At 40.4% G+C, this 25,511-nt stretch overlaps 1 protein-coding gene across 6 annotated transcripts in view; it reads right to left on the minus strand.

Annotated features, from left to right (window-relative positions):
• Nucleotides 1-6,421: 6,421 nt before the first annotated feature.
• IKZF2 (IKAROS family zinc finger 2) overlaps nucleotides 6,422-25,511 on the minus strand; it is a 122,028-nt gene continuing 102,938 nt past the window's right edge. For all 6 annotated transcript variants that reach the window (XM_069782044.1, XM_069782041.1, XM_069782043.1 and 3 more), the window contains 2 exons: nucleotides 23,097-23,240; nucleotides 6,422-17,347 (listed from right to left, as the gene is read on the minus strand). In XM_069782044.1, the coding sequence (XP_069638145.1) occupies nucleotides 16,623-17,347; nucleotides 23,097-23,240 (869 nt within the window). In that variant the 3' untranslated portion in view covers nucleotides 6,422-16,622. The remainder of the gene's footprint in view (nucleotides 17,348-23,096; nucleotides 23,241-25,511) is intronic.

The raw sequence follows: 25,511 nt of genomic DNA on the forward strand, positions 1-25,511 counted from the left end.
ATGAATAGGATTGTCTCTTTCACACTGCTGGATTTGGTTGCACGCAGATTCAGGGAGAAGAGCATTTTCTGAGCAGTCCCTGCCACACTGTGTAGAATGGAGACATTCACAAAAATTAATATTCAAATAGCAAACTGGACAGAATTCTGCTTAACTATACACATGGTGGCTCTCCAAGAAACTATCTGAATTAACACCAGTCAGGTCCAGCTGATAAAAACATACTGATAGATAATCACTCACTAGGAAATGGCATAAAAGTACCAGCTTAATTCCAAATAAATTAACAAACAAGCTTGCATTGGCTGTACCTGCTGCTGGGCTGAAGCTGAAATTTAAGAGACAATGCATTCACTGCCTTGACTACCTGTGTTCAGTCCTTACCTATTTTTTGAAGCTCAAAAGGTGAGCACTAAGTAGATTGCTATGCTTGCTAAAATACTGATTTCATAGAAATTGCTTTGGATATGGAAAAGAGAGCATGGTTTTGTTTGTTTGTTTGTTTGCTTGTTTGTTTAAACAGGCAAAGAAAACCAGGTGACAAGTGTCAAATGATATTATTAAAGTTCTTTTCTCTGTTAGGAGATTCTTAAAAATGCTTAAACCCCAATAATTTATATGAACCAAACGCACCAGAAATACATTCTTAAAGCTTTTCCCATAGATAATTTATCAGCTGATTAAGAATAGAGATTGCTCTCCTAATTATGTGAACATGGACCACTTGAGTTTTTCACATTAAAAGAAAGCGAATATTATTCTTTAATCAAGTCTCCCTGCCTCCACCCAAGCTCTGCTAAAAGCAGAAAGTTAAGTGGGTCAGGAGAAGGGTTACGAGTGATGCTGCAAGACCAGAGATAAGCCATCAGGCAGTTGGAGGGGAAAGCATTTTATCTAGAAGAACAGGCCTGACTTTCGTTCCATCGAGATAAGCACTAGAGCTTCTCTATGTGGGGAAATAGCCCAAAATAGCTGTTGTGGAATATCCCTGCCTAAATACCTCCCGAGACAGATACACTGTGCTTTGCACTAAACCCTCTTTTTGGTCCAGTGCGGAACGGGGTAAATGAAGTGGTGCAAAGGCTCTGAGAATGACAAATTAGAGGGTGCCCTGAGAGAGCTACTGTGCTATAAAATCACCATTTGGCTTATTCCACCATCATTTTCCCCTAGAAAGAAACTTCAGGTTAGGGATTCTGGCACTGTAGAAGCTTGGTAGCAGAATGGGGCAAATGACTACAGATAAAATTGCATCAGAGGTCATCCATAGTTTATTCAGCCTAGCTTAGACATGCACAGATCAGCCTGAAATAACAGCAAAGGTTTCCCTATAAACAGCCTGGGTCTCAAAGAAGTCTCGGCAAGGCAGCAATACGTATGATGAAATGAAGTACGTGGGCAGTATTGCGGTCATCTGAATTTGGCAGGACAAGAGAGCCAGAGGTCACTAAAATACCAGCAATTTCCCGTGAAGCTGAATGGACTGGCTAGTGATGTTATCTTCAAAACCATTCCTTCCTCAAGAGCTTAAGTTTTCTTTTATAACTGAGTCTATACCAAACGCAGAAGGTCCTTCACCTTTCATCTGTTACATAAAGTTGTCTCCTAAGAGCAGTTGAAGTGTTTTGTACAGGGTGTGTCACACTAGCTTAATCTTTAAAACTTCCTTTCCAGCAGATATGACCAGTATAAAAATGGTATCCTATTGATACTGTTATCACTTTTTCCCTCTCTGGAGAAAAGAAAAAAAATCAATGCTCACTTATTAAATGGATCACAGCCCATCTGCGTACCGGAGAGTTTTCAGTAGGAACTGCAAATAGGACATCATCCAGCTGCAGTGTTTCTAGCAAGTTCCCATGTAGATCTGTTTTTGACCCAGATCATTTAATATCTTACCAAAAGATCTAACCAAAAAAACAGAGAAATAGGGCCAGTAATGTTCACAGATGAGGCAGATTTGTGAGAGCATGATAAAGATTGTTTAGGTTAAAGATTGTTAGGATGTCAGTTATCCAAAGCCATCCAGAGCTATTGGGTGCCTGGACTCATTTGACCAACATGTGTTTTAGTACATCTCAGCTTCAGATCAGACATCCAAGGACCAGCAATGCTGGTCATATTTATAAGGAGGAGGGCTGTATTCTGAAAAGCAGTGATTCAGCCAAAGCTTAGAGGTCAGCTAAACACAGGGTAATAGTGCAATGCACAATTGTAAGCACAGCTCATTGCTCCACAAATACTGAAAAGCCATTCATCAGAGCACAAGAATATATCTCTGTATATAGCCATACACAAATACTTGGGGAATAGTCTCAAGAAGCAGCAAGATGTTAGAGGGACACATTCCAGTTACTGGAATGCCATCTCCAAGCCTGGTATCCATGCTTTGACAAATAAAGGAGTCAGAATAGCATTACAAAAAATATCTTTGGACTTCCAAAAATGAGAAGAAGCTTGGTTTCTTTTTGTAATTATATGATCAAACTGTTAGTGCTAGCTAGGACCTATTTTTGCTGCTCTGTGCTAGAACACCACCTAGCTCTGAAGGGCTTCTAAGAACTAACATAATGCAAACAATCAATAGCAACCTGGATTGATTTAAACCTTGCTGTGTTCTAATGTCTACTGAAAACTTCTGTTTTCTTACTGGAAGAAAGGGGGGGAAAGTTGAGGGCAAATAAAGGGAACATTTGACCGAACAAATTAATTTTTAAAAAGAACTCCCAGGAAAAAGCACTTTAAATGCCTTATCATGGCCACACAGCAGCAGCATAACACTCAGTATGTACTGCAGGCATCCAAACCGTGCATTCTCTGCTCGGGAAATGCAACCGTCACCCAAACGCTACACATTTCTGCCACTTCAGGAAAAGGAGAAGCTTTTCCAGCTGGTAGGACTTGGGTTGTTTTCAGGTGAGCCATCAAAACATCTCTTTAATAGGTAGCAATATACAGAGGTATCCAAGGACAACTATATTCCACACTTTTCATAGCACACTGGCCAAAACAGTCAAGCGTGGCCACCTGTTTTGAGTATGCAGCATGCGACACCTGAACTTTAGTTTTCACGGAGACCAATGACTGATACTAGCCACAACCTCAGGCGCAAGGAATCTATACGCCTCAAGCTAAGCATGGGAAAAAAAAAAAAAAGTCTTCAATGACTGTACTCCTAGATGTCTGGATTTACCCATAAATGAGATATAGACTTGAACTGACAACTAGAAGTCAAGTTGCACTAACTCAGGCAGATGCTGTCTCAAAATCACCCATTTTGGCGGTTATAATGGCTATCACCAGGACAGGTACATATGAGAGGATTCGGCCAGATAAGCGCATATCCATAAGAGCGTGTGTAACAGCCCAGAGAGCTCAGAGGAGCACTCGCATCTCACAGAGAAACAGGGTAAATCAGCTTAGCTCCAGCAGGGCTGCCCAGGCCACGTAGATTTGTAGCAGCTGAGGATCTGGTCCTATAGGCGATGTACCCCTCGTGCCTTATACAGCAGCTCGTCCTTCCTAAGATGGGACCGGTTCAGAAACGGGTTTTGGAGAGCCAGAGCATCTGCGGTACCGCTGACAGCAGTCTGCCAAAATGCCTCTTCACAGCTTGTGTGAAAATACAGCTGTGTTTCAGGCATGTCTGTTATGGCTCACGTAGAACTGAAAACAGTTTGACAACTTTGCTTGAGTCCAACAGCAACCATAGAGCTCTCTTTTGTAGATTAGTCCTGGTTCTTCACCATCATGAATCACATTCAGAGGCAAACCTTTAAACTTGGGTTTTTTTAAAGTCAGTTATCAAGAGACAGCCAGTGGCAGGCTATCATGGGAGATGAATTTGAAAAGGGAGGCCAGTCAGATTTTGCAACTAACTGATAAAAGCAAATCAGCCACAGAAACAAATTCCTCTACCCATTTCAAAGAACGAAAAAAAAAAAAAGAGAAAGGCTTCAAGCAAGATCTCTTTTTTTCCATCTTGGAGATTTCTGGGAGTGCTTTGAATGCTTTATTTTAGCAAGGAATAAAGTCCCTGCTCCTGATAGATTGCAGCGTTCTCTGCCTTGAAGACAGATCAATATTACAGATCACAAATAAAAAAGTCAGAAGGATTGAAAACAGGATTTACAACTGAATAGCTACCACACCCACATGAAAATAATAATTTACATTCCTCACCACACCCTATAAACTACACACAGGCAGCCTGAAACAGGAAAAGTAACAAAAATAATGGGAAAGAGCAGCAAATAGTGTCTTGACATTATTTGAACTGATATGAAAACAGGAGTTGAGGGCAGGGAAGTATTTCCTCTTGAAACCAAACAAAATAACCCAGAAACCTTCAGAGGGTTTAGAGTTTCAGGCTTTCTTATTGAGAAAAAAAATCCCCAAATCCTCCCAAATCTATGAAAAGCAGACACTTTCCATGGAGAATGGATTCATTGAAAAGCAATTTGCGGTTAAAAATCAGTTTTGACAGGGTAGTTTCATCTGGGCTCAGATGTTGGATGCCACAGGAGTGTTTGCCAGGAATAAAACCAGGCATTTAGCTCTGAAGGGCAGGGTTGCCGGGGTTAAAGACTTCTTGCCTAGGGGAGAGGTTCCTCTGTCCCAGGGATGGCTGGTGACAGATCAGAAGGGATAGAGGTTCATGATTTGTGTGGGAGTCTTGAATAATCTGTTCCTATTTTAATGTGAACATGGGTGGTAACATGGAATTACAGTGTGTGGAGGCGGGCTGGTGTGCGCGGATTAATGAAAAATAATGAGATAATATTGAGCATTTATATAGTCTCATTAGAAGGGCTTGGTTTCTTCACCGACAGAAATCCCTGGGAAATGTCGTATTCTGGGACCCCAACCCTAATCTCTGTACCAGGAATTAATAGGACACACAGAGGCTATTCCTTTCACAAGTATATTCCTTTGAAAAGAGCCTTCATTCTTAGTCTTAAATTTTAAGTGACCCAAGTACTTACACAGTAATCCTTTCAACTCATATTTCATTGAATCCAGAAGTTGTGGCTCGTAAGGTACACTGCTGTGACAAAAAAACCCCACTGATAATTTTATGATGGAAATTACGACATGCTTATATGATGCACCAAGAGGAGACAAAAATAAGCACTGAAGGGCAGAAGGGTAAAACTGGGTTTATTGAGGACTAACTACATTAGGGTTGACTAAGAAGAAAAAAAAGAAATCAAGCATGTTCAAACTGCAATCCAAGCAAAATTTATTTTTAGTCCCTTGATTATTGTGAGTTTCATAATGCAATTTTGAGGGCCTACTGTTGCCTCCCATTAACACGGTTCTGTTATATAGTCTGCGGTGTCTTGGTGGGAAATGATTCATTGGAGGGCTGGGATTTGACATTCGAGCACAGAAATGGAGAAAAACATACTTTGATTCACCACGTTTTAAAAACACAAATTTACCCTCAGATGAAGCTTTAGTAATTTTTTTAAAGGACAGCATAAAAATAGAAATATTAGCTCTATTGAAGCAAAAGCCAGGAACCAACACTTAATCTTTATTAACTGGGAAAATTATATTGGGTTTGGTAAAGCACTTGTCAGAACACGCTGCTCAAAATTCACTTTTGCTGCCTGTTGGTGACAAGGGGAATTTCAGCTTAATGCCAAGGTGCTGGACAGGCAGGTCAGATATGTGTCACTTACCTGGCTACTAGATTGATCCAGTCAATCAACATGAAGGGTGATGCTGCAGTTTAAAAGACCCACTGCAATTACATCATCTGATCCAGTAGCATAGGAAATGATGAAATATTTTAAAACCTGTTGCCTCCCATAGACCATATTAAGACTTGACGATGACAGCATATGCAGACACTGGTCACTGGACTAATTTTTAAACCTCTGTTGCTATAAAGCAGGAAAAGGCTATTTTCAACAGAGTAAGAGTTTCCGAGCAAACGTGATGCAGGGAAAGGATTAGACATGATTCCCTGTTGCCTAGACAGAGTTGAACGGGTGAGGTCAACCTGCCCTTTGCCTGCAGCTGCTGACAGGGTGCTCTAGAAAAAAAAGGCAATGGTACATCGTGGTGTGACTCTCACTTCAACAAGCACAAACAATGTGCTGGCCCTGCATCACAGCCAGGAGATTTCTATGACTTTCTTCCTCAATAACATGAGGCTATGCACAGAATCTCACTCCTGCAAATGACTCAGCAGCCATAATGATTATTAGTTGTTTAGTTTCTGCCTATGAGCTCTCCCCTCGTCTTCTCAGACCCTTATCTGAAGTCAGTGAAAAGAGCATCACCATCTCCAGTAAGTTTTGGGACAGGACCTTGAGTTGGTCAAGCCAGTCATTTCTGTCTTACAATGGCACAATGTGATTTCTCCTCCATGCATTAAATATTTGGACTGTCCCATTAGCTGAATCTTGGGTCTTTTGGAGCAAAACCAGTAATCTGGCAACCCTGACCAAAAGAAAACAGGGGAAATTCTGATCACTGGACAGAGGCATTCCTTGGAGACAACATACATCAAACATGACTTAAAGAAAGATTAAGTTTTATTCAGATAATATCTTGAGGAGTTTCCATTCTCATGTCAAATCATGAACACTTTTATTATGGGGAGAGGCTGGTTAATCTTTAACCAAGAATTTACAAGAGGTTCTTAAAACAAACAACAAACAACTTACAAAGCTTCACGAGATCTTCCTTTTATTCTGAAGAGTTTGTACTGTGAACGCTACCAGATTGATAGCTGCATTATGAAAGAAAGAACAAGTTAGGCAATGTGAACTACCCAATAAATCCCTACTGGGAAGATCACCTCTGGATAGGACAAAGGGGAACTCAGCCAAAAGCCTATGCTGAGGGAAGGGTTCAAAGGAGTTGTTTATGTGGTCCAAGTGTTTTCCAGAAAGAGTTGGACCTTGGGCCACTAACTCATTTCAAAAACATGGTAGACCAAGTGGCAGGTGACTGATACCACCATTTTACATGGTAGGACCTTAGGGGGAATACTTCTCTAGCACAGGCTGAAGGTGATGAAAAGAATGTCATTAGCTTTAATGAATATTAAAAGTGGATCTGCACCCAATTCACCAGTCTCATAACCCAAACTCATAACCCCAACTCATAACGCATTCAGTTTCTTTAGTTAATTAATAGGATTTGTTATCAGGTAGAAATGTGATTCCTTTGAGGTGCCAAATTGCCATGCATGTTTCCTGCTGAAAGAAAGAAAAGTGTTTGCATATACCAATCTTTCCAGAAAGCTTGAATGGAAAACCCTTTCGTGTCAGAAGTATATTTTTATTGGTAAAATATTAAATAATATACAGAATTAAAAACTGCACTTACACTTCTGAGAAGAAATAATTCTTGGACAAATTATATGCTTGTTCCTGAGATTCCCTACATTTATTCCAGTAGCTGTGCACTCAAGACAGTACAAACCTTTATAATATAATCCTTTTCACAAAGTATTACAAAGTTTCTGCAGCTTCTTTTATTTATACACACATACAGACTCACACTCTCACATGGCTGTACAACACTCACACATGTACAGAGTACACACACACAGATGTGGAACCATATGTATGCATGTATACTAAGAAGAAAAAAAAATAATAACAAGTCCATAGTTCAGTCTATAGTGGCAAAACTTTTTTAGCAGGAGGATACAGGTTTACATTAGGGTTGCTCACATGCACCACTGTCATAGTGATCATTTCTGAACTCCTTTTATAAGAGCATGTTCCAATGACCATGTAAGGCAATGGGACAATTCCCAATGTCTTCACTGGCTTTTGGAATAAACTCCGATTTCTCTGATTTTCTTTCCTTTTTTTTTTTTTTAAATTTTTTTTTTAGTTTAAAAGATTCCTCAATTTGAGCTCCTAACATCTGTCACAGAACTAAAAAATTGAACCTGGGAGAAAAGTGATCCTTTGCCAGATTACTCACCCGGCTTGCTTCAGGAAAACAGCACTAAAGTGGGCAGAGTGCAACTCTGTATGAGTCAGGGAAGATGCCATGAGAAATGGGTCAGACCTGATAGCCTGAAATTACGCTCACGAAATGGTGCATGCTTTGCTATGATCCCACTGCTTCAGTGCAGTCCCCATTTGTGGGAGGACTTGAACAACCTATGTGAGGTTACTGGAATTTGGCCCAAGGAGCGTGAACCTGTGGGCGACCACAACAGTCACCCACTGAATGCATTTTTCGTCTTGAACCCAAATGCAAGAGTCTGGGAAACAATTTTGGCAATCAATCAGAATAGGATACAGTCTCCTCACCTTTGTTATTACTAAAAAGAAATATCTTAAATACAAATTTAAAAGACAAAAGTGGCTACTGTGCATGCGCAGTAACTGCCTTTCAAAGAAATATCAACAGGATTTTTTTTTTATTACGTACCTAAATACATATTTACAGAACAGCGGCTTCAGTCTACTGGGGGAAAAAAAGGCATTAAAAATACACTATATATAAATATGTATGATATGTAAAACAAGTCCCATTTAAACTTATATAAGACAAGGACAACTCTAAAGAAGCTTTTCTGGTCTCTCAGGTAGATAAAGGACATGAGTCCTGTAATTCTTACGCAGGCAAATCTCTCCCATTAGAGTAAATGGCAGTTTTGCCCTAGCTAAGAGATTAGGCCTAATCCAAAATCCATTATCAAAGTCAACCAGAGTCTCCACTGGGTGGGTTTTGGATCAGACCAAAATATCTTTTTTTTTTTTTTAATTATTTTTAATAAACATCAATATTAAGTGCTTTTCTTAAAAAGAAAGCTGCAATTATAAAAGAAAAGAAAGGAAGAAGTAAGAACAGCTATGTCCTTAATTCATACACTGGATGTGTTTCAGTGTCAAATAAAAGCAGGAGTTAAAGTATGGGCTTTAGTCTTAAGTTACAGTTTCTCACCTTTTGTCAGTCACAATCTTAATTTACGTAGTTACTTGAACCTTATCTTTGAATGTATTTAAGACAGAGCATTTTGTTTCACTGATTTGTGTGGACTGAGGAAAGAAAAAAGAAACCACTGTACATTAATAAGACGTCAGGGAAAGTATTGCACTTGAACAGAAAAATAACCCAAAAAGGTGATTTTGTTGGTGATTTTTTTTTTTAAACTAATATAAGCAAATCATCCATGTCGGCAATAAGTACATTTAGAAAGCAGGATCCAAGAATGAAGCATAAGAAGCAAATCTGGGGTTGGTAACCCCCACCCTGGAATACAACAGTAGTAAAACTCTTTTTTAAAGCATTTTCTTCCAACAGGAAAAAAAAATTATATGACTTTTTTTACTTTACAGTTTTAAATCTTTCTAAACATTTGCATTAAAAGTTTCCAGTTTCTCATAAAAAGATATACATTTTAGAAAAAAAAAATACAACCAGAAAATAAAACCAACTAAAAAGGAAGGCAAATATACAGTATAATAATTACATCACTGTGAAGTTATCTCGGAAGGTACCCTAGATCTTTAAAGTGTTACAAAGAGTACGTACCTTAATTTTTTTGTTTTCTCAAATCAACTATCTTTTTTTCTTTTTCCTGTTTTTAATATAAAACTACACTTGAGTACAAAAAATATGTAAACAGACTGTACAGCCAATGAACAAAAAAAACCCCCAAAACAAAAAACAAACCCACAAACCCCTAGCCCAAAGCTACAGGAGATAAGAGCAGGCCCAGACTTAAAGCTCAGAGAAGGAAAAGGGGGAGAGAGAAAGAAAAAAATCACTGAAAACCAGAGGAGACTGCTACATGGCAGAGGAAGTGAACATGTTCAAGCTCTGAGGACACTTGACAATTCGTCAAATAATTGATCACAGTTTCAGAATCTGAACAACTACAAAAATAACCAAAAAGTCCTTCCCTTGTTACAGTGTGTTCAGGAACGAACATCCATTTCCAGTAAGCAATGTCAAATCCCAGTAAGTGCATAGTAGGGGATTCAGTGACCTTTACCCCTTGAAGAAGCTTTTCTTATTCGATGTCACTTGAGGTAAAACTAAATGGCCTGATTTACTGCAAACTGGCCTTGTTGTGCCAATAACGAAGTCATGCTCTCCACCACGCCTTGTGGGAGAAGTCCATATTTTATCCGTGATTGGTAACACGGACAAGAGGCTACAGGTATTCACGTATCGCCGAGTGTGAGGGATTAAGGCTACTACACAAATGTAGGTGAACGCGTCTTCACCACAGAGGCCCACCACCTAGTGCTGATGACCGAGACCTAATCAGAGGTGCTGTGCTGCACCAATTAGCAAATAAGTCCCCGATCTCACAAATAATGGTAATTATTAAGCACATCGTTAACTGCAAAGCTCCTGTGCACTTCCAGATCTAATCGAAGGGATGGCAGGAGGCTAATCATGTGCCCAAATGTTTTCTTGGGCTGCAGTGCAGTCACCTAAAACAACTCCTGCTGCAGGAAGGAAGCATCAGCCCAAGCTTTGGGTCAAGCTGCTCCCTTTCTCCCAACAGAATACACACCATATGAGCCCCTCTTGACACATGATCTGATTAACTTTGTTTTCATTCATTCAGTTAAAATAGTTCACATACTGCTAGTAAATACATCACAGTATTTTTTTGTAACTGTTAATAGTATTAGGTTTCACTACAGCAATGTAAGTCTGTTGAAATGGTCATTTCGGTGCACTGATTAATTAGGTCCCATGATTTGTATGTAAAGGAAAAGTTTTTACAGAAGGAGAGAGCATGGGCAGTTATCCTCTCAGATGAGGATCCACATGAGCATACCAATAACCACCTTTCTGAAGGCTGGAAGCGAACAAGAACCGGGAATGCTTGTCTGCATGATCAACTGGAAAGCTAGGTGATTTAAATAGATACCAGTTTTATTGTTATCTTGGCCTGTTAAGTGTGCAGCATGGCAAAACATCAGCACACCACCTCCTCCTGACTGTCCTCTATTCACTTCAGAGCCTCAGTGGAGAAGGACAGAAATCACACACTTCCAGGCATGGATGTAGGAGGCTAAATTAGAAACCGGTGATGTTCTCCTTAGCCTATACTTCACAAGAACTCTTAATGAGATAAAAGGGAATATATTTACTACAAAGCAAATTCTGCCTCTTTTCTACCTAATTCCTCCTCCCACATACTCTCTGTGATCGCCATGGGCCCAGGCCCCAGCAGAGAGGTGCCGAGGAGCTGGCACCAGGCTGCCACTGGGCTCAGGGTCTGATCTAGTCACCTCCCCTGACGGCACACTTAGATGTTGCACCCATGCAGGGTAAATAACTAGATCTGAAACTAGGTCACCAACCTGCCAGGAAAGTACCAAAACAAACACTGCGCTTTTCACCAAAGTGTTCTAGCTAATAAACCCCCATAACGTCTTCTACAGATGGGCTTCTCTCATCTCTACATCAATTATTAGGACAGCAGCAGCATGACAGTCAAACTTGCAAACCATTTCCAAAGGACTTTTGTTCCTGCTGGATTTCTTTTTCCAGGTTGAAGCAAGTGGCAGGTGCTTTAAAGTCTGCTCCCGTTCCTAAGTGGGAACTTAAAAGCACAGCAAAGTCCATTTTCAAGCGTGCTTTACTTAAAGCTGTGGAGGGGAAGAAAACAGGAGATGTCTGCCCTGGCATTCTACAGGACTGTGTGCAGCTGGGGCTTTTGCAGCAAGTCTTGGTGCCGCTCTGGGGATGCCATGTTGGCTGGGACCAGCTCCAAGACCAGCTCTGGCTGGATAGCTGGAATGCACTTTGCTAGGGTAATTTTCAGCCCTTCCCACTCCCAAAAGCCAGCTGAGTCCGGCAAATCTCATGGCAAAGTACTAAGATGGTCTTCTCTCTCAGTCAAGCTGCCGAGGAAGGTGCAGAAGGGGAGAGGGATCTGCCTCGCTACTCTGTAGGAGAAGGGATGTTTACTTTGGGTTGGTTTTCGTCATGCATTCTGAAAGGGTATGGTAGGATATCATGAAAGACATCACAAACTTCCAAAATGCATTTGAAAAAGGCACATATACAATAAAGCATATATCTAATTATATGATACTGTATATATAAATATACTTTCTCAAAATCTCCAGCTGCCCTAGACCGCAGGCCATTACTACCATCCATTTTTGTTTTTAAATGATACTAAGCCAAGCTAAGATGCAAATTTATAGCGTCAAAGCCAATTTCATCACACTTTTCCTAAAATCCCACACTGAGTTTAGGCGACCCCGGTATCAGTGCAGCCTCCCTTCTCCGTCCTCATTATGTTATAACACACAACAAAGAGTTAAAGAAAGTAATACTATCTAGTAAAGGAACTGTATTACTGTGGCTCTTGTCCTTGGCTGAAATAAGCAGCTTTCCCTAAATTATTTCCAAAGTTTCTTTCTGGAGGAAGGAGTGTCAGTTGTCTGGCTTCTTTCAAATATGAACAAGCTAGCTCTGGACCTAGACAACAGTCATAATGTCCTATTAAAGGCCAGTTTTGAAGGGTTTGGTTTAATTCCTGGCCTCCTCTTTTGCCTGACAGCCCCAATTTAGGAATGCCCTTGTAAACAGAAAGAAATATGGAAACTCTTAAGATTAAGAATTTCTTCACCTTGTAGTAAATATACTTTAGTTCCACATGGCTATTTTGTGAGCTCTGTCCTCACACTGTAGAAACTACTACCATTAAAAAATCAGGCCAATTAACAAAGTTAGATTCTTTCTCTCCGATATAGACCCATAGAGGTTAATGCCTAGACACCTTTCACATCACATCATAGATGGAAGCACTTTTTAAGGAGAATAAAATTGTTTTAATCCCATAAGTTATTGAGTAAAGAGCTGGCTTTACTGAAAAATGCTATATATTTTGATGTGCACTCCTAACTGATTGCAAAGAGAAGTGGCTGTAAAATTCATTGGCCATAACAGCAGATATATAGATAATGCCCTTTGCTCCAAGAATATGGATCATACCAAGAGCAGAATAAGGAGTCACAATTCTCTTTCAATTAATAGGCTTGTAATACTCTAAATTGAGTCAGAATCTTGCCATTTTTGATGTAAAAAGATGCAAAAGGTTTTACTGGCAGGGATGTGTGCAGAAATGGCGTGTTTTGTTTTTTTTTTTTTTAAATGAAAATGGGGAATGCTCACAGGAAGCCAATTCCAAATTTGTAAATGCATGTTTTTAACTGGAAACCTGATTCCAAGAATTTCAAGAGAGTCCAATAAAAATCAGCCACGTTCGATTTCCAAATACTTAGAACAAATGGATCCGCAGGCCAAGGATTATCTACTGAAATTCCTAGTACATTGCGAATGACTAATGAACTCGACAAAACTCAAGAGCTTTTCTTAGAAATCTGCAGAGAGCAAGTACGAAAAAAAAAAATCTCTGAGGCCCCATTTTGCACACTTCCGCGTAGGGGCAAACTGCTTTATATAAAACCCTCCAATAATTTTCAGTAGGAAGTGAATGCTAAAATAAATGCTAGTCCAAAACTTTGTTCTAAATTTGAACTAGAATTTAATCTTTCTCCTTTCCCTAGCTCTAGGATGAAAAACTTCAGTGAGTGTTCAGAAAAGGACATTGAAAATAAAAATTAATGCAACCCCTCAGCTTCTTGCTCTTCAAAAAATGCAGTTGTTGGAAGATAACTGAACCAGCGTGTCTCCCTACCGGCTCCCCAGTTCTCTGTGCCTGTGACACCAGGACATGGCAGTGCTCACATACAGATCTCTCACGCTACCATTGGAACAAGAAGTTGGGCTTAACTGAAGCCAGCTACAAAACCACTGAACTTCCCCGTCCGATCTTTTCAACATCTACAGAATATAGACTACAGGAGGTACCAAGGAATCATCAATGAATGAAAGTGCACACTAACGAACTGCAGATATAATTGCAGCCAACTTATTTGCAGACAGAGATTCCACAAGACATTCTCTCCCTTTCCTGTATTCTGGTGCTTTTCCAAACACAGGCAGAATTTCTTAACACTTTTTCCCTAGTGCTAACTATTCGAAGAAACCATAGCCCACGTTCTTTCCACTGACCACAGAGGGGAGAACGGAGTGTTGTCCCCCAGAGACTGAAAGGGATTGTTGGAAACCCTTTTCTCTGGCTCAGGCATGTGTCTTTCTGGAGGCCAATGCAAGCCTAGTGACCTTCAGGCCCAGCACCATTCCCTTTGCACATTGTTCTTAAAAGACCTTTCCCACCTCAGCACTCCTTTGATTGCACCAAGCACAAGAAAATGAGAACGGTCTGGAGGACGGCAGCGGTTCATTTGCCTGAGTTTTCTCTGCATTAGGATGAAGAAAGAAGGAGGGGGAGGAACCCAACAACATTAAGAACAATGTTGGGAATAGGTCTTTAAATCTGTCTCTCCAAAGCCTGTATATTCCCAGCCTTGATAGCTCTCACATTACACAAGATGACATTTCTCTCCATATTGTATTATAATTAATAGGCTACTGCCAGACTTTACCAGCTCCTACTTAATAGCATTTCAGTGCTGGGAAGCAGTCGTCAGGTAATCTGGCCATGATCTACTGTATCCTTTCTAAACACAGGTTCTAGCTGCCAAGAATGTCACCATAAAAAGATTTCAATCAATACCACTCAGCTCCTACTTTCAAATGCTCCAGGTCTAGGAAGAGAAGAAGAAAAAAACCAGTACCCTCAAAACGAACAGCAAACTGGCATATGCATCGAGTACACAGATTGAAGTGAGCAGATGGGAATTCATTACGGCCTGATTGTGCTCTCCCTTTTATACTTTAGTAACTTTATACTTTGGAAAAGGTCTCACCAAGCGCATGGAGACCATGTGCACAGAAAGGGTTAAACCCGTGCAGATCTTTCCATTCTCAAGCTGTGCTCTTGTTGCCAAACAACAACATTTCAACTATGATTGGTACAAACAGTTGGGTTTCAATGGCAATCTGTCACATAGGTTTAAGCCCAATTTTTACTGATGCAACCTGCAACTTGCTGGGTGGTTGCTGGCTTTGTTATTTATTGGGAGAGAAAGAAAGGAAACAAAAGAGATTGGTGGTTTTTTTGTCTTGTCCAGGCTGTAGCTCAAGGACTTGCTCTGGAGTTGGCTTCTCCATTTGTTTTCCCTACAGTGAAATTAATGAATTAGGAATAAAAATGAAATCTGCAAATCCAAATCAAAGCACAGCACCTGCATCTCCATGTATCGCTTTCTGAAGAAGTAAGGGAAGGTCATATGCGATCTGTTCGTTTGCAGGGCTTCTGTGCTCTCCAAGAGCAAAGGCTATCCACCAAAATCTGCAAGCACTTCCACCCCTAAATTAAAGCAGAATTGATAACTTAAAAACAAAAGGAAGTCACTGGTTCAGCAAATTAGCAAATAAGATGTCAACAAGAGAAAAAATGCTCAGGGCTCAGATCCTGATGTAGCTGAAGTAGTTGGGGTAGTTCCATTAAATTCAATGGAGCCAAGAGGATTAATGCTGGCCAAGGATCTGGCTGCTAGCGTTTTCCCAGCTGCAAGTCTTAGTTTAGGCTGTTGCCAAGAGGTTAACACTGTGATAAGAAAGTATTTATATAGGTATATATAGATATATAATTATATTTAAAGAACACTTTGCTACTAGTACTTTTGTAATTTAAAAAGAAAATTATTTCAGAAGAGCGGCAGAACCTCTTGAATAAACTGCAGACTCTTTCACCCACTCCTAGGCCACTTACTGTCCTAGAAGCAAGTTTAAATGTTATTTCTAAATGCTATTTCTTAAAACATAGGGTGCAACTAAATAAGTAAGGCTCCCAAGGGTCTCTAAGAAGCCAGTGAATCAACACATAGGCATGGAGTAACAGCAAATCAACAATTCTAAAAAAGGTGCTTCATAAGTTAAGGAAAATAAAAATACAAAGCCTCAGACTTACCACAGAAGGCCCTCAGACTTATGAAACTAAACTGCTGTAATGTGGTACAGTGTTAAGACATACTTTTTTTTTTTTTTACATTCTAGAGGAGCAATACACACTGAACCCAGAAAAACAGCTCACCCTAGAAAGTAATTTTGAAAGGAATATCAACTTTGACTCGTGCTCCTAAATCCCTAACAGTTTTGCTTTAAAAATAATTGTTCATTCTGCAGAATTAAGTTCCCCCACCCTCTCCTCCAGTCACCAAAACCCCGCACCGTATCTACATGTTTGAAAAAGGCTCTCCTCTGAAATGTTTCTACCTATTCATCTGAAATTGTAAATGAGTGGCATCTCATTGGGACTTTAAAGAACCTAGCAAGGTCGAGCGATATCCCAAAACAGGATATGATGTACAGCTGATTGAGACAGAAACGGACTGCCTTTCAATTCCCACAGAAAGTGAGGTGGGTCACTCACCAAAAAGTGACGGCAACAACAAACCCCTCTTTTATCCCTTCCCTTCCTTCTTTCCATTCTTAAGCTGGGCAGAGCAAATGAGGTTGGGTTCACAAAAAATAAGGTTAATAATAATAATTAAACAACAGCAACAACAACAACAGCAACAACAACAAAATAGGCGTCTCAATGTCTGAGGAAAAGTGGGATTGTAAGTGCAGTATTTCTTCATGTGCAGTTCTTCTACTTCATACAAGTCCCCTTTGGATGAGAAGGCCTAGTGGAATGTGTGCTCCCCTCGGACTATGTGTGATGAGAACTCATAGCGGTCCTGACTTCGGTAGCCACAGATGTTGCACTCTAGCGGGTCCCGGTAGCCATGGCAGCCCATGTGGATGGTGTACATGACATGGTCCAGGAAAAGGACACGACAGTGCTCGCACTTGAAAGCCCTAATCTGCTCCCCTTCTCCGTTGATGACCTTGTAGATATCCTTTAAAGAGCCCTTAGAAGCTTTTGTGACATCCAAAGCCTTGGCGTCCTCCTTCATATAAGCCGGGCTTGGCTTTCTCTTGGGATTTAAGGCAGAGTTTCCTTGGTAGGACTGGCGGTCTTCATGGCTGCTCTCTGAGTCAGTAGAATCCAGGCAGCTATTGCTGGGGGAGCCCTCTCTATCCTGGGTTCGACTCTTTGGTCTGATGAGGGAGATCGGGCCATCCATGTTGTTCTCGTGACTGTCAGCTGTTTCCCTGCTAATAGGCCTTTCTATCCTGTTAGGATGATAGACCTGAGCGTAAGCTGAGCTGATGACTGGGGCCACCTCTGCAATTGTGCTTGGTGTGTGCTGCATCAGGGGGTGAAGTGCCTCAGCTCCAAGGTAGGTGATTGCATTGTTGATGGCTTGGTCCATCATGTGAGACTGCATCAGCTCAGCCTCCTTCTCATAGGTTAGGTTCATATCAAAGGGAATATCTGGATAGCCAAATCTCATAAGCTTTTCACCTAAGGGACAAGAGCAAATCAGAATGAGAAAAATCAACATAATCACTCCAAGGTTTCACTGTAAAAGGGGTAGGGAGGGACAGAAAACCCCTGACTTGGGGTGAAATTCATTCGAGTCCAAAGTCAGCCTCCTTCTACTTGTTTACTGACCTCCTACAAAGTTTCTGTCCTGAGATGGGTAAAACAGCAACCTCACCAACCGCTTTTTTTTTTTAGTCCAGGTGAAGCATGTGGCTGCAGCAACCTCCAGATAGATTCCAAACTTTCCAATGGGCCTGACTGTGCCCGCACTTCAAGTTAGGGAAATACATGTTAACTGGTAGAAAATGGGATTGAACCACCGAGGTCAACGAAGCTCCACTGGTTTATACCATTAGACATACTCTCCCAAAATTAAAGGAGATATGTCCCCTGCACCGAGGTGCCTCATACATACCTTACAACAGGACTGCATAGTGAGAAACCTAAGCAACAGGTACAGGGGGCTGGTATGGTGGCTTCTTTAGAGCCACAGTATGTAAATCCTTCAACCAGCAGAAAACTATAAAATGACCGCATGTGGCCACAGAACAGAGCAAGTAAGAGGTGCACTGGGTGCTGACCTGCCATCTCACGTTCAGGCTATAGTATCTTTGTAGTTCTCCCCTCAAAAAAAAAATCCTATCTCAATGTTCTGGGCTGAGAAAAGAAATACACACACCCACCCAGTGTCTATTTAGGCAAGAAAACAAAATAGAGAAACTTCATTTGGTAAAAGGCAAAAGCAACTTCATTGACACAGGATAAATAAATACATAATGATGATGAAGCTGGCTGATTCATCACTATGTGAATCCAAATTCACATCCTTATAACCTTTTTAAACCAATGGCATTACAGATATGTGAAACCAGAACCACATGCTGGTAAATTATGCTAGTCACAAGGCATGTTACATATCACAGCTCTCCTTTGAGAGTAACAAATTTACCACTACTTACATCAGGGCTCAGCTCAGCAGCACTGCTTTTCCAGTGATGGCTTTAGAGTATCAGTACAAGGAAAGTTCATATAATCTCTTCTTTTTAAATAGAAAAGGTTATATGTATAACTACACGTGTAAGATACAAGATATAGGTGCTCATACGTGTTCACACACACACAAGTATTAGCTAGTTGTAGACAGTTAACTTTTTAAGCTGCAAAGTCTGATAAATAATTTTGGTTGGTTTTCATTGTCTTGGTTACTTTTCACTGCCTCAGTACATAAACCCAGACATTTGTTCAATAATGTAACCTAATAAATTCAAGGAGTCGCTACGTACAACTGGTTTGGCTAACCAAGAATTAAAGAACTCAAGAATCTTCTATCACCTTTTGCCAAAATTGCTTGGAACAAAACGTGTGTAAACCACCATAAGAAAGGAAGATAACTGTAAGCCCAAATCTCTTCCAAATAGCATTAGTACATTTCAACATAGCTATCACTCAGCATTTTATTTTTGACTATAATAATTCATTCCACTTAGCGTGGCTTATCTTAAAGTGATGCATAAAGAGAGAAATAATTTTACATTACCCATGGTACAATCATGTTATCCTTAGAGATGATGCATCACTTTTGCTTGGGAACTTAGCCCTGATTAGCAAGATAATTAAATGCAAGTCTAAAGTGAAGCACGTGAATATTCCTACTCTCTTCAGCAGTACTGTTCACATGCTTCTGATGTTCATGTACCTCACTACGTTTCCCTACGGATGGCTGTGTTACCCTTATAGCTTACCAAAAGAAAGCATAGTGTAGAAAACTGTTCCTTTGATACACATCAGACATTTGGAGAAAAACAGGGAAGGAAGGAAGAAGCAAACAGTGCTACAATGACGGCCTTTGTAATCTAACGTGACCTAATGGTGATTCTTGCCGTCAAACATCCTCTTTTCAGTGTTTCTGCCATGGGCTGGCAGTCTTGCTGTCTGTGATGGCTGTTCTGCCGCTGATCGGATGGACAACTCTGTCACGGAAGGTGGCTCCAGCTTCACTTGAAATTGAGCAGCTCCTTCCCAGGTGGGGCCAAAGTGGAACTGGAGGACAGCTCCAGGAGGCATGTGGTGTCTTTGGCACGGTGGGAAGAAAGAAATGAAACTGGAGAAGTCCATTGGTCCCTATCACCTGCTCTGGCCACCTGTATCGTTCCTGTGTTTGAATAAAGAACTGGGTCTGGTGAGAGTCTGATTCAGTCTCCAAACACACGGTCAGTCCTTTGCAGGCTATATAGATCAAGAAATAATACCTATCCTTTATGGACTACTTGGATGAATGAGGCAAACCTTATTTTGATTCCTTTTATCTTCCACATTTAGTTATTCCACCACAGACAGCAGAGTAGAGAAAATTGTAAATTGCCAGTGACCTGAATTATTCATTCCTTTAATTATGAACTGGTTCCAAAGATGTCAGAGCCTTAGAAATGGAACGTGACATAAAAAAGTAAAATAAATGATAACATGGGGAGGAGAGGGCATAAAACAAAGAGCTCGGAAGCAACACTAACAAACCAGTCCAACATGGTTTTCAATTCTAAATCCTCTTTAGCCAAATCTGTACTTAAAACTAACTAATCAGATTCATCATTTTGAATTTGCATGCAAAATTATGCTCAAATTCTATTTATTCTTGCCCTACATTAGTGAAGTAGAGGAAGAAACATTCTCCACTGTGGTCATTTTATCATATGACATTCAAAAAAACCTCAAAACAGGTATTTGAAACTAGATCAAAGCACACACACACACAGCTGTCCTGTGATACCTGTAGTCCATCTCATCAAGTATCTAAAGCAACTGCAATGCTGGACACTTGGGAGAAAGCTGCAAGAAATCTTGGTGAAAGCAGTTACAGAATTTACCACTGGGTAAATTTCTTCTGGACCCCCATTAACTAGAAGTTGACTCTAATTTTGAAGCTGGTTGATCTTCATCTGTTCTGAGATGCCTGTGTATTTTTAATTCTTACTATAACAGCCGTGGTCTTATCGTAAGCCACATAAATGTCTCCTTCTGTATCCTGCTAGTTCTTAACCTCAGTGACACTCTGTGAGACTAAGCACCACATTCAAACTGAAATTACGTGAATCTGCTTCATGATCAGCTTGAAGATGGTTACTTTCAATTTCACTAGTGTCTGCTTCACTGAAGGGGAAGCAAAAAGAAGTACTCAGACTCCTGCGCATCAGAAGTTATACTTGCTGCCTCCACTATTTCAACAGGTTTGGTAAGACTAGTACCTCAATAGCAGATATATAACCAAGTCTCTCACTCAGAAATTAACTCTATTTGCTGTATGCTGCTTCCTTTCCTCCCGAAATTTCAGCCAGAGTAGAGACTGTGGTCCATAACCAAGGTCCCTTGGAGATTGCTGATCAGAAAGAGCAGTAAAGCATTGATAGATGTAGCATGCAAAGATTTTAGCTTATGATTACATGACCTTCTCATAAACACCATTAAGTTGTTTTGGACAGGTGCCACACTTGCAGTATGCACAAGAAAATTTCCTGCAAGCAAGAGAACCATTACAAGTTCTTCCTGATAGAGTTGAACAATATTTCATTGGGGAGAAAATGGGAAGAAAATTAAGGTCATGGTGAAAAAAAGAAAAGTAGCAAAGCAAAGACTGCTGTTTTTCAATTCAAACGCTGTGATGCCATGAAAGATCAGAAAAGGCAGAAAAATAAGATACGGTAAATATGAAAGAGGACGCTTTTCCCCTACAGCTAGATCTGGAAAAAAACCTGCATGTCACATGAAACCCTGAATTCCTAGCCCCAGAAAAATGGAATACTGAAATGATCTGTTACACCTTTAGAAGAAACAGGTTTATCTAACAACAAAGTAGTATAGCCTACAGAAGAGAATAATAATCTGCTACAGCGTATCTCAGGCAAGGATTTCCAATGGGTACATTTCCCTTTGAAGAAAATAACAACATATGGTCAATTGCACGTGACTGGACAAGTAAAATAACCTTTCTGGTCTAAAAAAGAGACCATAATCTACAGCTTCCAAAAATGGATTCAACTTATACCACCCAAAAAGTGAGTTGCCTCAGTTGCAAGGTATACTTACAATCAGTAAACTATACTGCTTTGAGAGCAGGCATGGGTACACCAGAATTTAAGGGAAGGGAGCAAGGTCTCCAGCACTCTCAGATAAAATCTCTAGCCCCTGCAAAGATAACCTCTGAGAGGTATTGCAAACACAATTCTGTTCAAGTCTTTGGACAACCTGGGGGCGGGGGAAAGAGCAAGAGGTGTGAACTGCCCTTCTTCCTTTTGAGGCTGTAATGTTTCTGAGGTCTAGACACACCAGTTTAAGTGTCAGCATGGCTATTTCACCGTTGATCGCAACCTGCAAGAACGTACAGCACTTGCTGAGACAATACTAGGGAAACCTGCTATGATGGGGCCATGTTTACAATCTCATAAAGCTGTATTTGTCTTCTCAGTAGAGTCCTGCTCCCATTTCCACCCTCTTCAACCCCAACAGTTTTCACAGCAGTAAATTAAATCAGAGTATAAATCCTCCCGTTCTTATCAGCTATACAGTAATTCATTTCAGACCACTCTTAAAGACAACAGTCTAAGACTTAAGCTTTTATCTCAGAAGGACTAATAACAGTATAGGAAATACTGATGCCTCCCAGCGTTCCTCCTGTAGGTTGGATTGTTCCTGACCTAACCTTGGCTTAGCACCAATATTTAGGAATGGTCAGATGACTGAGAGCAGCCAGGTCAGTGTGTCAGTGCCCCCCAGGCAAGCTGCTGCATGCTGCTAGCTCCCTACTATTCAAAACCATGTGAGTTAGCTTAAAACCACCTTTAGTGGTGATTTAACAAATCCATCTGAATCTGCATTTAGCTGAGGGGCAATGACTGTTCTAAATGGCTGTGGTAATTGCTTACAGTCCTCTGATCCTCTCTCCGTAAGTGTCCTCAGTGTAGGCAGAATGAGTATTTGACACCCTTAAAATATGTACAACTGTCCTTCCAGGGAGTGAGCATGGAAAACGCATTATTACATGACTTTGGAGTCTAGCAGCATACACTTGCCCAAATAATTCTCTGTCCCAGCTCCCTTCCTAAGTTTAGCACTGCCTCAGTTGCAGTAAAAAGCTTTAAGCTACAGTAAAATTCCCCATACTGTCTCCTGTTACAAGCTGAACAATTTTAAGATGTCAAGGTACAAAGCAAAATATGAATTCTGGGCCTAAACTTCCTCATGCCAGTATTATCAGACCAGTTGTTGCCAACTCTCAAGAATTTAATACAAGTTACAAGTACTGAGATACTTGTGGTTGTTTTGTTGGTTTTTTTTTTTTTAAACACATACACATATGGAGACAGATAATTATATGAGAGTCTTAGTTTGTATTTGCTGGGACAAGGAGAAGGAAGGATGACAAGTCTAAATCTCAAAAGGGCCAGAGAAAAGTTAAAAAAACCAAAACAGCCTTAAGGCACAGTAAAAAGCTCAAGATTTTCTAAGCCATTTTCATGATTCTGGGGACCTCACTTTTGAACTCTCTGGCTTGGTAAAGGTAATTAAATAATTTTCAGGATTTCTTGCTGTGATTTAACCATCTCTGTTGTTGTCCCTCCCCATCACAAACAAGTTCTGAGCGCGCTACTTTTTCCTTTGTTCTTTTGGCTATTACAAATTACAAGTAGCCTATACCTACACACTAAAAATAATAAAAGGCGTATTTCAAGCTTACCCACAAACTTCTGTGGGGTGGAGCTTTTACGCTTTCCCATGTTGCTTGTCAGCTTCTCTATAACAGCAGGTCTCTCAAAAGGCACCAGAGAAATATTGTTGTCCATCACAGGCTCTTGTTCCTTACAATCTTCCATAGGAGGTACTACATAAAACCAAAAAATTGTATCAGACAAGTCTGGTCTACACTTTACAGACAACGCAAATCATTTGAGCCCTGCTGATTGCGCAACAAGCGCAACACACAAAATAAAGCAAGGTGCAAGAACACACTGGGCATCAAGATAGCAATCACCTTTAAGCAGAGCCACATTTACAAAACACCTCTCTTTGGGACCATCTCATTTAGCAGAAGCCCAACTTTAAGCATTTATTGAAGGACTTGTTTTGTTCTGAATATTCAAGATCCCCAGTGAAGAGGGGACACTTTTGAAAACTCACTCTGTAGATGACATTTTCTGTTATTCTCCCTTCAATATGGTCACCTGTTGCCAATGCAACTTTTTAGTTATAATTCTTTGTGCATTTCCTTAACTTCATGCTTATCATATGGCATGCTTACCGTTCTTATTCTCTTTTTGCACTAAATTCAATGACTAAAAAACATACAAAGCACTGATGACTTGTGTTTCCTGGGCCTGGCTGTGTGTTTCCCAAGACAAAGGCTTCCCAAATGGAAGACCTGTTAAAGCGTGTTTTCTCTCTCTATACGTGAGATTGTAAAATCAACAAACACTGTACTGGAGTGAAAGGATTAACATTGTATGGAAATTCCCTTCAGAATCAGTCACAGAAACTACCAATTTTTTAATTAATATTTTATCCCTTCAAACACAGACCTAACAACCTGTGAATGCAAGTCTTCTGTGTCTGTCCTTCCAGTTTTTGGGATCAGCAGGGAGCACTCCTGTGCTAACTATGTTAGGAGAATGCTCATACATTGTCTTTGAGACAATAACAAGAAATCAATGACCCTTTCTGTCTTTACTCATTTCACTCATTGTCGCTTGTTCGGTTAGGGAATAAGGTGCTAGAGCAAAAGAAGTATAGGCATTGCTTCTGACCAGGGTAGTGACCAACTCGCACAGGGTTTTATGTTACTTGCTGACATAGCTATTCACTAAATACCTACAAAGTATTCTGTTTTTGTTGAGCATCCTCTTATAAACACCACGAAGGGTCAGCAGTACCATGCTGTGGATCAGGCCCAGAGAGCCTGAGTCATTTGCAGTACATGTCAAGTGTGATTCCATGTGTAGGTCTGCTGCCATGAATTTAGTACATGGCCTAATTGTCCCACATTCAACTTCAGAAGGTAGCAAGAGAAATGTGAGAAGGATCAGCCATTGGTCCATGTGCTAATGGAATGGTTGAGATGTAAAAAAATTACTTGAGAAGAATGGATGGCAGAGAAATAGAAACTGGGATAATCTTGCACAGAGTTCCTACAATTTGCAATCTGTGAGCAACCCATTGCTTTCTCTGTATTAGATAAATCTTTCAGTGAAGTCACAGGTTGTATTGCAGAGGTAGCAGAGAAAAACTGAAACCTGTATCTTCTGCTAGTCCTCCTTTGGTCTCTCACAGTAACAGCCTTTTGTGTCACAGACACCTTCTCACTGAGACTGTGCCATAAATGAACACCACCAGCCCACTTTCCTCCCATGTAACTTTACTAGCTTCAGGATCCTAATATGGAATAATCACTCCCCTGTTCTTAAACATGCAGCTGTTTGCTAGCACATAATATATGAAAAATAGGGTGATAAAAGCCTCGTCTTTGCCTTCTTTCTAGTAAGGAAGAGCAAATACCTGGCAATTACAAAACAGAGTATCTGCTTAGGTGAACTTCTCAATTCAGACATTTGTAATAAGAAAACATGGCAATTTATTAATTTGATTCCATTTGTGCCTCTGCTGCTATGGAAAGCTGAGTACTTTGAGGCTTAGAATCTACCATATGCTATAAAATGATTTACTCTGCTGCTTTTGTATTTGTACAGGATGCTCCCCCTGAGAAACACAATGGTTTCTCATTTACAAGGCAGTCCTGCTGGCATCAGTGAAAGAGAAGAAGAAAAAGCATAAATATGAAATGAATCTAATGTTGCAACAAAATGGGATGCAGTGTTCAAGTGACCTAATTAATGCCCAGTGCAGACTGGGAGGTCTGGAATACTTTAATAACCTTAAAAATTTAGCCTTAGCTATTTAAATACTATGCTTGGTCAGGAGTTATCTGCACTATTTCTACTCAACTATTTACCGAGGACATTTTGGAAGAAAGGAAAGATTATGTCTGTTGATTTTCACTGGAAACTGGTGTCTGACTCTCCTTTTGGCTTACCAAAAATTAGCGTATGCATGCACAGGCACACACACTCTGAATGAAACCCTGGATCCCTGCTCAGGGACA

This window comes from Haliaeetus albicilla, chromosome 4, assembly GCF_947461875.1.
Source record: "Haliaeetus albicilla chromosome 4, bHalAlb1.1, whole genome shotgun sequence".
NCBI lineage: Eukaryota > Metazoa > Chordata > Aves > Accipitriformes > Accipitridae > Haliaeetus > Haliaeetus albicilla.